Here is a 13,854-nt window from a genome sequence, read left to right as displayed (position 1 = left end):
GGGCACCGAGAGGGTGGCCTTTAGAGGAGAGGAGCCCTCGGGCACCTGAGCTCTTGGCCCTAGTTCATCACCTGAGAGGCCAAAGGAGGAATCAGGCTCTCTGTCTCAGCACAGGATAAGTGCCTAGCATTTATAATTCTCAACTTTCAACAGTTTGGGCACTCAGTTTCCAAGAAGGGATCCGAGTCCATCTCTCTGGGGCCACAAGTCCCTTAAGGAATCGGCTGTGACCCTGATGCCTAGCCCTTGGTAAGAGGAACACAAGCCGCATCACCACGCACCATATCCCCTCAGCTGCTTATGGAACAACTGTCACAAGTCATTAGGCACTAAAATGTCAATATAATGCTCCTTGCAGGTGAGAGGTTTGCCTTTCAGCAAGGAATTTCAGATATACAACTTGACCCAAAAGAGCAGATCTAGTGGGGGCTACTGCCCAACATAGGGGAGATGATTTAGATGGTCTTCAAATCTCTGTCACACAGGAAGAGCCACACCGGTTGCTGCAATTTGCCCACATGAAAGGCAAACCCAGGTCAAATTCAGTTATTAGTTGAACAACCATAATTTATCAAGCTCCTTCTGTTGTTTATAAAGTTATTATACAGTTATTTATTAAATCAAACAAGATGGAATGACGTTGATGCCAAAGCCAAAAGCTGGGTGTTGCTTGTATAATATAGATCACAATGCTCTGAGCTTTCTGTCACTGGCCAGGTCTCTTGTCTCCCCAGACGTCTGAGTGAACAGACAAAAATTTGGTGACTGGCAAGTTTACACCTCCAACTAAAAGAGCAGATATTCCACATATTTATCTGAGTGACTTATGGTTCTAATTTGAGACATATCTTTTTCTAGAAGGCAAATTAGAACCAAGTTATTCATTTCAGCTCCTAACTCTCAATACTCTTTTCATTTAGGATTTTTTAGAAGAAGTGGGAAAAAATGCCACTGGTTGTGAAGTTTCTGCTTTGTATTTTAAAGATGTGTGTTTGGGACATGGCCCTTTACATAGGTTAAAAATAAGCCTTTTCTATCATGAGCCAGTCTTAAGAATTCTCACTAAGAAGCAGCATTCAAGGATGTTCAATGAACAGGACCCAAGTTTCAGAGGAAGAGGGTTAAATAAAGAAACCCCTAAGCCTTGGGTTGACCTTCCCTTCATGCCCTTCTGGAGTGGATGGGCCACCTGTCCGTCCTCACCTGGGCACCTGCTTCCTTTCATGAGTGCTAACAGATTTCCCTTCCCATTAGCAAGTTGTGACTAAGCCTTACTCACCACTCATCCCCAGCAGCCTCCTTATGGCACAGTTAATGCTACTTCTGTCAAGTAGAGTGGGAAAACTATTTTTCTCAGTAATTAGCTAAAGCATTTGACATTCAGAAATCAAAGTCCATTGCAGAATACAGAACTTCCCACCTTCCATTTGCAGGAATCAGTGTCTACATCTCCCTAGTACCCTCTTCTTTAACTACAGCCCAGACCCAAGAATGGGAATGCAAGAGAACCTTACAGAATTCTTCTCCCTTATGTACAAACCTTCTCAAAAGACCACACATTGACAAGCCCCTGAGCAACTTCTTTGCCTGTTTAAATTGATTAAGCAGATGCATATATATTTTGAATGTGATGAGATCTGAGGCACTTGATGGGTCTTTATTGAATGGAATTGAATGACTGAATTGGGCAAAGGGGCAAGTCAATCCAAGGATTGTTTTCCACCTGCAAGTGACATGATCTGGGATAAGTGGTGAGGAAGCACTCGAGCCCATTACAGGTGGGGAAAAAGGTCACCTGGCCATCAGGTAGTGGTGAAGGGGGACCCCAAAGCAGTTACCCCACTGGAGCCTATAAAAGGGACACCTCCCCAAGGAGGCATCAGGGATGAGTGGTGGTCCCTCCAGGAAGGTCCCTCAAAGCCACTAACCAGTACACCAGTGTAGAATGGAGTCTCTGCTGAGTAATCCCATTTCCCCAAGGTCCACCCTTTGTTTTGTGTCATTCACTTGTATGATCTGGGGTTTTGGTTCTATTTTGTTATGTTTTCTTTAATGTTTTGGTTCATTACTTTTTATAATTTTTTTAGTTTATTTTTGGAGATGAAATGATGTTCTATGTGAAAGCTGAGTTCCTTGTCTCTTTCTCTTGCCCGTGGCTACCTGCATGCACTCTGTTGATGTCTTGTTCCTGGTCCTTGACACTGACCATCTTGTCTGTGAAAGGAGGCACTCCAGCGGGCTTGCTTGATCAGAAGAAAGGGAAGTTTGCTTGGTTTAGTCACTCCACAGAAAGCCATGGTAACGTCCCATGTCTGTGAGTGTGTAAATGGGTGTGGGGACCTACCAGACTAAGTGGGATGGCATTTTCTTATTGGCTGTGATACAGTGGTCACGTGTGTGTGTGTGTGTGTATGTGTGTGTGTGTGTGTGTATGTGAGGGGATGGTAACCAGTCCCCTCAAAGTCACTGCCTTATCATCTCCACATATGTGTAAGTCAGCAGACAGGCCAGTCAGCAGCAGCTGCTCCCTGGGAACCCTTCCTCGGGTTAGCACCAGCCAACTAAGGTCACTGTAATGCCAACTTACTACTGGTACAGGCAGCGTCTTGATTTAGAAGCTTGTATGGTTCCTCCTGATGCCCAGGCCTGCCCACTTGGAGTTCAGTCCTTTCCAAGCCTAGCACACAGCCATCACACCACTCCCCTAGAGCACGAGGGGTTCTCGGCAGCAGAGTGTCACAAATCAAATACCATGTCATATACAGCTCAGCCCTAATGATGCCTAAAGCATTAAAGAGGCCAGAGATGGCTGGAGACAGTGAGTGCAGGACCCAAGGCTCTCTGGTCCTATGCCTGCTTCCTTTGTGTGGACAGAGCAAGGAAACCTGCAAGCTCTGAAGGGTCCGGCTTCCCAGCCCCCAGTGAACAGCCATCATGAGATCTGTCTCACCGGCCAGCTCCCTCAGACCTTGGGCTGCAAAGGGAGTATAAATGCTATAAATTCAACAGTCCAGTTTGGCTTGCCACCAAGCTCCTGTGGGGCCCCAGAGCCAGACGGGCTCAGAGGACCTTGGGTGGAGCGCAGGGAGTTGGCCAGCACACGGGCAACCAAGATGAGTGTGGTGCAGGAGGCACAACACTCCTGCCCCAGTCCAGTCTTACCCTGAACACACGGCATGAGCTTGGGCATGCACCCTAGGCTATGAAGTGAGGGGAAAAGAGCTCCATCCAGCACCAAACTGCTTTGAAATGACACCCAATGTTATTGAAAATGAGTCTTAGGGTGGAGAGACCTCTCATCCATGGCAGCCAAACACATGGTGAGCCATGGGCTTTCTGTTGTATCTCCCACATTCCTGAAATCAGTCTTTTTCCACCCACTGCTGTGTCCATCCCAAAGACAAGAAATGGGGGGAAAAAATCCATGTCCAGCAACATGATCCCTACAACCGGGAGACCTCTTGTACTGGGCTGGGGCAGCCCCGTGGGGACTTGCCACCTGCTGCCACATCCCCATGTGCCACGGCCTTGCTCACTGCAGAGTCCGTGGCTGCTGAGGGCCAGGCTTTTCTCCCCACAGGGGCTCCATCCAGCAAGGACACAGCCAGGACCAGGGCTGTAGCAGCCGCTCTTAGAGCAAGGCTTGGCAAAGATAGGGAACTCGTTGTTGTATTGTATGAAAAGGGTACTAGAAGGTAAAAAGGATGAGGGATTCTCTTGAGTTAAAATTCCATTTGGAATAAAAAATAGTAATAATAGAAATGGCTTCTTCTAAGCCACCAAACTGGGTTCCAGGCTGGGAAACTGCTGCCCTGGAAGTTCAGTCACTGCAGCCTGGGGAGAGCCTGCAGATTGGTGGAGGTGGGCTCTGGTGGGATTAGGTGGCTTAGAGCCCGTCAGCTTGCTAAGCTGGGAACATCAGGATTGTTGCAAGGGAGAGAGGGCCCCTGTAGGCTATCTTTGAGCCCCATCTATACTTAATTTGGTGGATGGGATGCCACTGTTGTGCTCCTCATTCCTGACATCTGCAGTACTAGTTTGAAGGAGTACATGATTCTGGTGATGGCTGTTCACTTCAGCCACATGTCATTGACTCAGGACCCAGTGTGCAGGTAAAGGGCAGTCCTCCAGATCCATCTGGTAGTTCACAATGCCTGTCTACAAACAAGCTGGACCCTAAGTTTGGGGATGGAGCCCCTTAGTATCGATGGGTGGATGAAGTAAGGGAGATAGAATCTTTTCATGAAGCTCTTTTTTTTATGGCAAGTAGTAGATGCAGATGGTAAGGCTTGCACAGCTGTCCTGAGAGTGTGGAGCTCAGATAGAGAAAGGGTTTGGTGGTTGGCACCTCCGGGATGGACCCTTTAAGGAAATTATCTTATCATCAGACTTCCTCCCACATCCCCACTAATTTACAATAACCTGGGCAGCAAGAGGTACCCTGGATGAGCAGCAGGCGTGTCAGCCAAGGAAACGCCAACCTGGCCAGGGCAGTGCCAGGGTGCAGCCTGCTCACAGCAGCAGCACGTTCCCCAGCCGGCAGGTGCTGCTCAGCCTCTCCTCTGCCGAAGAGCTCACAGGCTTGGGGTTGATGTTTGCAAACAAATGCTTTTCTCTCCCACTGGCTCCTCGTCCTCAATGCCTCGTTCTGCCTCCCTTTGACTCTTGCAGTGAGCATGCCCACGAGTGAGACTGAGTCTGTCAACACCGAAAACGTGGCTGGAGGGGACATCGAGGGAGAAAACTGTGGGGCCAGGCTGGCGTGAGTAGGCACAGCGAGCCCAGGGGCTGGGCTTTCCCTGGGCGCGGGCAGGGCAGCCATGTCCTGAAGTCACAGTGGGTTGGCTGTCTTGGGAGGGGCAGAGATCAGAGCACAATGAGGAGCAGAGACCTCAGGTGAGGAGCACATGGGAGAAGAGGGCCCCAGCTGAACAGGGCCCCTGCGCAGGGGTATCAGTCTTAGTCTTGAGGTAGTCATCACTGCAGCACTCCTGTGGGAGTCTGGCTCTTGGATTGTGAGCACCTGTCCGTCACATGAGAGGGACAGAAAATGTGCGGGAGTCACTGGCCCTGCGGTGTTTCCTCCCAGCTTTCACGTGAAACTGCTCTGTTAGGGGCTTGGGTCCTGCCAACCACCCTTTCGGTCTGATAAATGTGACCTAGAAGAAAAGTAAGCAGGTAAGAAAATAACTGGGAGATGACAAACTTGTTGGTCCTTATTCAAAACTGTAGTCATCCGTCCAGTGAGGGAACCAGGGATGCCTGAAACCCAAACCCAAGTTAGCAAAACATGGATTGGCCTGTGCTTAGCTAGGACACAGCTGCCGCCGCCTCCCACAGAGACCCCACCTAGGCTCCCGTTCCCTGGGTCAGCCCCCAGTCCCACCTGCTGAGCTGACCCTGGCGCTGGCCTGGGCTGGCTGTGAGGAGGAGCAGGTCACACATGGGTCATCACATGGGTCATCGCACACACAGGTCCTCACACAGACACACACGGGTCAGCACAATCACCCATCTTAGTTTGATCTTAATGGAAACCAATAGTCCCTGGGAAAGGTGGTCCCCAAAAAATGAAGGGGAAAAATGGTTTAATTGCTAAAAATAAGCAAACTACTGGTTTCATTCCGTCAGAGAGTCCAAGGATGAAGGCGTGTCTGTCGGGCATCACACTGACCTCCGGGGGATTTGGGCCCCGCTGGGGGAAGCATGAGAACTATAAACTCACCCTGGTCACTGCCAGCCCCACAGAGGGCTCCGAGCAGGACCAGCCCCAAATGAAACAAGCTCCTAACCCGCCCCATCCATACAACAACATCTTATTTCAGCCCCTCCCTGTAAAATAAATCAGTGCCCTGGGAGACTCCAACCTTTTAAAAAGATTATCTGTAGGTGAGCATAAACATTGTCCAGCCAGCCTCAAGAATGGCCTCTGAGCCAAGGGGAAGGGAAAACAGCCTAGGAACAGACTGGCCTTCCCCTTCTGCTCCCAGGCAGCCGGGGAAATAAAGGCATCACTCACTCCAACAGTGGCCTGGGGAGACTGTGCTGTGGATTCCTCAGCCTTGCTGGGAAGCAGTTACTGTCAGAGTTGGTAAAATACAGAGCTAATTACATTGTTAAGCAGCAGTTCAACACTTTTCCCTCTTCTCTGATTTTGGAACCACACAAAACAAGCCCTAGTGTTTGGCAGCGGGCCCCGGGAGCTACACCAGGGAAAGGCAGACCACAAACCCACTATGTCTGTCAGTTCTAGACCTTTCTGTGGGCTCGACACTAAGTGGGGCTGGAGAGAAGATGATCACAGCCGTGCAGCTCCGGCTTTGGGGTGTAGCCCATGCTGCAGCCCAGGAGGGACAAGGGGGTTCCTGGGGAAGTCACTTGCCAGCATGTTCCAGGAGAGCCTGGAACTGTGCTGGGAGGAGAGGGTGACTGCACCCCATAGAGGCACCTGGCATCCGCTGGACATGCTCCAGCTTCAGGAGCCCTGTAGAAACAGTGCCTGTTAGCCATAGAGACCCACATTTACACAAGAAGGAGGGCTCCCTCCCTCTGGGACTGAGCGGTGGCATGTCCCCGGCTGCACGAGGGAGCCTGCTGGGCTCAGGAACCTCGGCCTCGCAGAGTTCCAGTCTCAGCTCCCAGGGCCAGGGCTCTCCTTGGTCTGCAGACACATGCCACTTGAGCGGTACCGCTGTCTCAGGAAGGGGTGCCTACATAACATGCAGCTCAAAAAGGGATGAATGTTTCAGACCCAGAGAGCCTAAAATTATGCCCAAGATCCCCTGAGAACAGTAACAACAAAAATGAGCCTTCAAGCACGGTGTCTGGGGTCTCCATCAGGACTTGTGCGTCAGCGGGGAGGGCCTGCTCCATCTCCTCCTGAGAGTGCATAAGAACTGTGCTTGAGAAGGAACCTCGTTCCAAACAGGCCCCTGCCCCTGGCCTCCCCTGTGCCCACTACCCAGGCCACTCCTTGGGAGATGTGAGCACTCAGATTTCAGTTTCCCCAAGTGGGAGTTTTAAAAAACCACCCGCCCACTCAGAGAGACAGCACCATACAGGGAAGGGCATGTGGTCTGCACAGAAGGGCACAGAGATGTGTCTGAGAGAAGGTTGGGGGCCAGGCCCCATAGACAGAGTCACTGGCTAAAGGCCATGGTCACCCACTCTGGCTTGTTTTCACAATGAGGAGAATCAACTGTACAAAAGCAAGTCTGGGGAAGACCCTGGGGGTCCCAAGCCCTGCACAGCCCTGCTGGAGCAGAGAACATCCAGATTCCCCACCACCCAATTAGCAGCTGGAAAACATTTGTTTCCCCATTAAACCGTGGCTCTAAATAAAAACGCTGCCCTTAGCTCCCAGTACCCCTCCCACACGCTCTGTTAACATGTGATTAACTGCTGCAGCCCTAGCAGGCAGTCTTGGGGGTGGGAAAAGGTTATTAGCTAACAGTTCAGAGCAGTAAAGGCATTTGGCTCAGACTCCCAGTGCCCCGGAGATATAATTATCTCATGCACGATGGCTTTGCCACCTGGCACATCTTCTGCTTTAATTTTTTTAAATAAAAAATAACGAGAGGGGTTGTTTTCTTACTATGCAACAGAGCTGGCTTTGTGCTGAGCTGGGACAACACAGGTTTGCAGCAGCCGCCTCCCCAGTTCCCCACTGCTGTGGGCCCTGACATCTCTGTGTCTCCATCCCTTTCTCCATCTCTCACTTGCATTCTGCATCTTTTTGTGGGTCCACCTGAGTGTGGCCTGCAATCTCTCCAGTACTTCCTGTAAATCCTTTTCTGACACAATGCCTTCAATTTTTTTTCTCTCAAATGCTTATATTCTCTCTCTATCTCTACGCACTCCCCCATTCTCTTCCCCACCTCCCTCTCCATCTTCCTGTCCCTCTTCCCCTCACACCCCTTCTCACAGCCTCCCCTGGACTCTCCTATATGAACTAGGCAGCCTCAAGGCCTCCTTGAAGGTCCCACCTTTCAGTGGATCCCCCCATAAAATAGCCCCTGGGGTCAGCACCTGCCCTGTGCTCCTGCCCAAAGGTCCCCTGGTCTTCAGGGCCGCACATGACTGTGAGCATCCGGGTTTCTGCTCAGGACCTATGGCAGTTTCTGTGGGCCCAGCCGGCAGCCCTCAGTTCCCAGCTGGCTCCTCTTGTTTATCTTGCCTCTGTACGCATTGACTGGGCTCCTGCTCAGACAGCAGAGGGCCTAGGCTAGCATGCTCCTGCCTGCAGCTTCTGGCTACTGAGACCTGGAGTCTGTAGGAGCAGCCGTCCCGCCAGCCACGGCTCTTCTCCAGGCCCAACACCACTGACACGCCTGACCTCAGGGAACCTCTGGGAAGAGGATTATGGGCTGGGAACAGGGCACACTCCCTCTGCAGGGAGCAGTGACTTCACCTAAAGATACTAGGTGTGCAGCTGTGTCAGCTGGGCCAGCCCTCAGAGTCCACAGTGAAGCACCCAAACACGCCAGGAGGTGCTGCCAAGCTGGTGCTCTCTCTCAGAGCCCTTCCAGTTCCTGCCACACACCTGTGTGGCCCATGCATGTCAACCCAGGGGCATCAAACCTCCCTGGGATTGCTGGATGTCTTTTAAATGGAAGGAAATGTATGTGTGTCATCTGGTAACATCTCCTTCTTCTCTTTCAGCCACCGGATCTCCAAATCGAAGTTCAGGTGAGTAAGATGCACAGTCCTCCTCTTTCCTGTGGCTCTGAGGTCAGTATTCAGCATCCTGTTGCATAGACCAAGGTGCAAGCTACAGGCAGGGCTGGAAAGTGAGGGGGGTTGCTATGGGGCAACAGCTCTCCTCCCCATGGCTGTCAAAAAGAGGCTTTAGCTCAGACCAGGCAATAAGTGGGGCTTGATGGCTCTTCAACTGTCTTTGTCAGGCTTCTGGCAGCATCGTCCCTAGGAGGTTCTGAGATGTAACATGTCTCCCTCCCTTCTAGGGTGAAGTCCAGTTAAGATAAATACAATGTGGGTGCTTGCTACTGTTCTTGACTACTCTGTGTCTCTGGAACACAGCAAGGTTTGAACTTTGGGGATTATGGAAAGGACATGGGGTCCCCACACTGCCCTACTCAGATCCTCCTAGGGCACAACGGTCTTTAGCCCTGGGCTGCCTTCTAGCCTCAGCCCCCAAGCTCCCCTCACACAGCCTTTGTTCCACCAGTGGAACTTCCTGCAGTTACTGGAACTCTCCCTTTCCTCTCACATATCAAAGGCCTCTGCACGGAGCCTTTACTCCACCTCATCACTGTGTCCCCAGCCTTTATCTGGAGAACTCAGACTGGTTAAGCTCAGCTGCGACATGTGGTGGCACCTTCTGCAAATCCCCCAGGGGTAGCACCTCCCACCATGCCCCTGAGCTTCACCCAACCTCTACGCATGCTGCCCTCCATCTACTGCCTCCCAAGGCCTGGTTCGTCCAGCAGGCTGTGCGTGCCTCGAAGGTATTATTTCCAGGAAGACCGGCCAAGCGCCTGTCCAGTGGTAGGCTGCCCACACATGTGTAGAATGGATGATGGGTGGGGGGTGTGCGTTTTCTCCCACAAAGTTTGTACAAGCCAACAAGTACTGGTGTTTCTGCTTTACTATATGGATCTACTCTTGCTTGCCTGGCCTCACCTACTGTGTAGCAGGAGCATGAGTGACACTGAACTTTAGTCCAGCTGCTAAATGGAGCCACGTGCTGTAAGGGACTAAACAGTCCCTTATGGTGAAATGTGGGGTCTCTGTGTCCCCGTGCCCCAGCTCCTCCCCAGGATGGGATCTAGATGCTTGGGGCAGGGCACTTCCAGGCCCTGGGAGGTAGCCTGGGCTTGGTGAGGGCTGGCCCCGGTCAGCTGAGTCCTCTAGGCATCTCTGCTGGGTGGTGGCTCATCTGGGCTTCTCTCTGCTCATCCTGCTGAGGCGCAGCAGGTCCATCTAGCTGGGACACCCACCACTGGAGCCCCTGGGCCTCCATATTGGCATCTGATCTTGAGCTCCCCACCTCTGCTCTCTGACCCTCAAACTCTGTTGGGCACTGCCTTTAGCGCCTCCACGCCTCACCTGAGTGCATGGACACATCAGTCCCTTATGCTCAGTGAACAAGCACTGCAGCAGTCTCCCCACCTCCCTGCCTCACACACGGAGCTCTAGGCCAAAGGCAGACCTTCTCCCAGGGGCCCGCACACCCCCTCCCACAGCCTCTAGAGGCTCCCCCAGCTGCTGTGTCCCTGGTTTCTAAAGCAGCTTTCTCTAACCTCTTGGGGCTTGACTATTAAATGAGGACTTGTGTTTGACTTTCACCCCCACGTCTGACACGTTTTTCCTCCCATATTCCACTGGAACTGGAAAAGGCAGGCTTTTCTCCCCTTCCTCTTTCTCTCAAGCCAAGACCTCCTTCACATAAAAAATCTAGGGTCAAGTCTACCAGGCCCAGCTGTTATTACATGATAAAGAGCTCTAGAAATACAAAAAAAAAAAAATCCTTTCTTTCTCAATAATGCTTGGATTTTACTGCTTTAGCTCCAGCATCTGAGGAAGGGGCAGGTACATATAGGGACTGAATGTGTAGTTGCTGAGTAAATGAATGAATGAATGGTCTTGCCTCAATGAGACAACAGACAGCGCAAACTAAATATCTGATTTGACAGCCAAAGCTGAGAAAGCATTTTGGGCTTCCAACAGTTCAAACAAGAGTGAAGGGATATAAGAATATATTTTTAAATATTTCCAAAATATCATTCTCATTACATGCAAATGAGTGAGTCACAAATAAACGACTGAGTGAATAAATGAATAGAACAACATGCTCTGGAGGAGAGAAGAGATATCACATATTTGTATGGACTCTGCCTAGTGAGACATTTCCCAGGAGACTCTGGGAATGTTTTTCATCCAGTGATCTATGGTGTAACGTGTGCTTTTGAAAAAGAGACAAGGAACAGCAGTCCCCTAAACCCTGGATTCTGCTCAGCTCTGAGACTTGGCTCGACCAGCTATATACTTAACCTCCTGTAGACCAGCCATTTAACCTCTGGGAAGGGTTACTATTCAAGATATAACAGAAATACAGAGGGAAGACTGTGTTCCCCAAAGGCTTATTACCTATCATTAATCCCACTCTCAGAGGAGGCTGAGAGGCACAGGCCATATGGCTCACGTAAGTCCGGGACCTGTGCTGCTAACCACTCAGCCATCCAGTGATAAGGTGCTGTGCAGGAATACTAAACCCAGTTTCTGCTTACCTGTTGTGTCTTGGGCAAGGGATGGATGGCTGTATGCACCACTACTGGGTAGAAATACAGCACAGGCCATATGTGCACTTCTTAAACTTCTAGTAGCTAGGTTGAAAAGTGAAAAGAAATAGGTGTAATAAATCTTAATAAAATTTATGTAACCCAACATATCTAAAATATAATTTCAACATGTAGTTAATATAAAATTATTGAGATATTTTACATTCTTTTTTTGTACTATGGCTTTTAAACCCAAGTATATATTTTACACTTACTGCACATCTCAGCTTAGACTGACCACACTCCAAGTGCTCAATTCCAAATGGCCAGTGGCTACTGCACCAGGGAAAATGGACATGGAATTTTTGCAACTCAGGGAATAACTTTGTAAACAGTGAAGGGTCTGTTTTATACCAAAGGGGATCTAAAATTTGAGTTTAAAAAAATCAAAGTATTCCTGATCATTTTCTCAGTTTAACAATGACAAATAATAGAATTTTAACTTTAAACTGGCTTATTCAAATTGCAGGACTGAATGATACAAAGCCACCTTTTATTCAAAAGAAATATTAGAACACATCTTTTAGGGAAAATTTGGTAAATTAATGAACTTGTAATATTAGTGCTATATTAGGGTTTTCCCTTGGTAAACCACCTCTCCACTTCAAGGAATTAGTTACAATGAGGAATTTTGAAACATTTGAGGCCCAGCGTTCAGACTACAACTTAAACAGTTAGGGAACAAATATGCACAGAAAGCCTTGTGCAACTTGAAGGGGTTAATCAGATAACCTGGTGGACTTTCCAGATCTCAACTATCAGTTCTGAAGTGAACCTCATAAGGCTATAAAAGCTGGGAGGACTGTCTTGCCCCGTCTACAGTGAAATGTGCATCCAGTGTTCCCTTTACTCCTGCCATCCTGTAAGCAACAGGGCACATATCCAAGTTTGCCCCCAAACTTTAATAATCCACTTTTAAATTACTCATGTATAAAAGAATAAATTTTAATGATTTTTCGTGTTGCTCACTCTCAGTTCTGTTACAGAAAAGATAGAGACTTACTCTAGCCTCTGGAAAGAACCTGAAGCACCCATCATTCCGTGGTGCTGTCCACTCTTGAGGCCTGGCACACACTGTGCACCCAGCTGGCTTTCAGGGGCACTGCCCTCTCCTCACCCCACCCGGGGTCACATGAGGTTGGGGGGTCCCAGACCTTGTCTTGACAGGAGGTAGTATATCTCTGTGGATTTGTCTCTACTGCTCTACTGACCTGCCAGCCAAACGTTCCTATGACGTGGGAGGGGCTGCATGAATACTGTGGACCCTTTCCCTCAAATATCTTATGATCTCATAGGAGAGGCAAGAACCATACAGTAAAAGGTAACTGACAATGCAAGGAGGTGGGAAGTCATTTCCCTGACTGCCTGGATACCCTCTGACGTGCTCCGTGGCTCCTCTTACAAAGCCCTCCTGGCACAAAGCACTCTGATTGCCTGCTTAGGCATCTGTATCACCCATATGAGTTTTAGGCAGCCCAAGATAGTATCTGTCCTCTTACCTGTTGAATAGCCATCCCTGAGCCTGTGCTAGGTGTTTAATAAAGATTTCCTGATGCATAACTAAAATTAGTACTGCAGACAATAAGTGTGACAGCAGTTCTGAGTCTGAGAAGACTAGAAAAGTTCACAGAGAAGCAGGGACTGAGCTGAGCCCTCAAGGATGGGCAGGACATAGATGGGGAGGTCCTGACCACTGGCAGGCAGTCCATGCAGGTGGAAAGGCAGGAGCAGGGCCCAGGATTAGGAATAGACGAGGCGGATCTGGGGCTGAGTGAGCAGAAATTTTCCCGTGAAATGCAATAATATAGAAGTTTGAAGAAGTAGATGAGACACATTCCTACCCATCCTTCTCTCCTATGTCTACATATGGGAAATTCTATTTCTAGAACAAACGACTCTTCCAGTTAGTATGAAGGGAACATGAAGAGCAGGCAAATTTCTTCTCCCTATTTTATCATTTAATTTCTATATCCTCCATGTATATGTAAACACGCAAATAAATTTACACATTGTAATAAACCATTACATTTATTATACAGTAGGAAGCGTTACCAGGAAACCAGTTGTCAAGCAAAGCTACATTTTGAAGAGTGGGAGGTGTATAATTATCTTTAAATACTTCCTCTGGATAGTAATTATTCTCACCCCCACCCAGCCCAAATTCACGTGACTTTCCTGAATGGCTCTGCACAGGAGCTGCACCATCTAACAGACACTTCCTCTTCTCTGACAGCTACTCCTTCAGGGATTCTGGCAGCAGGGCACAGGCCTGGCACATAGCACCCTGCATCCTCTACCCCTAAATTGGGGGAGAGAGGAGTTCAAGCAAGTTGGTCTTAACTGGCTCCAGCCAGTGCCTGTATGCTGTGAGAGCGCGAACTCGGTGCCTGAGGCTTCTGAGCAGCAGTTTCCAGTGACTTCTGCAACATGAGCCTGTCTCTATTTACAACAACCTCGAAACTACAGTGTAAGCTATTTAAGATCAGATAGGAGTTTGTCCTGAAAATTAATTTTTTAGGAAAAAAAATTCTTACCACATTCTCTACAATATTAA

The 13,854-nt window shown here is 49.3% G+C and overlaps 1 protein-coding gene across 24 annotated transcripts in view; it reads left to right on the top strand.

Moving 5' to 3' along the window:
- The window catches only part of CACNA1C (calcium voltage-gated channel subunit alpha1 C), a 671,070-nt gene that overhangs the window by 518,694 nt on the left and 138,522 nt on the right, over window positions 1–13,854 (top strand). For all 24 annotated transcript variants that reach the window (XM_036906989.2, XM_036907039.2, XM_036906984.2 and 21 more), the window contains exons 10-11: window positions 4,672–4,762; window positions 8,662–8,688. In XM_036906989.2, the coding sequence (XP_036762884.2) occupies window positions 4,672–4,762; window positions 8,662–8,688 (118 nt within the window). The remainder of the gene's footprint in view (window positions 1–4,671; window positions 4,763–8,661; window positions 8,689–13,854) is intronic.

The sequence above is a fragment of the Manis pentadactyla genome, chromosome 14 (genome assembly GCF_030020395.1).
Source record: "Manis pentadactyla isolate mManPen7 chromosome 14, mManPen7.hap1, whole genome shotgun sequence".
Taxonomy (NCBI): Eukaryota; Metazoa; Chordata; class Mammalia; order Pholidota; family Manidae; genus Manis; species Manis pentadactyla.
Note: the sequence above shows the minus strand (reverse complement) of the source record. Positions and strands in the feature narration are given on the sequence as shown.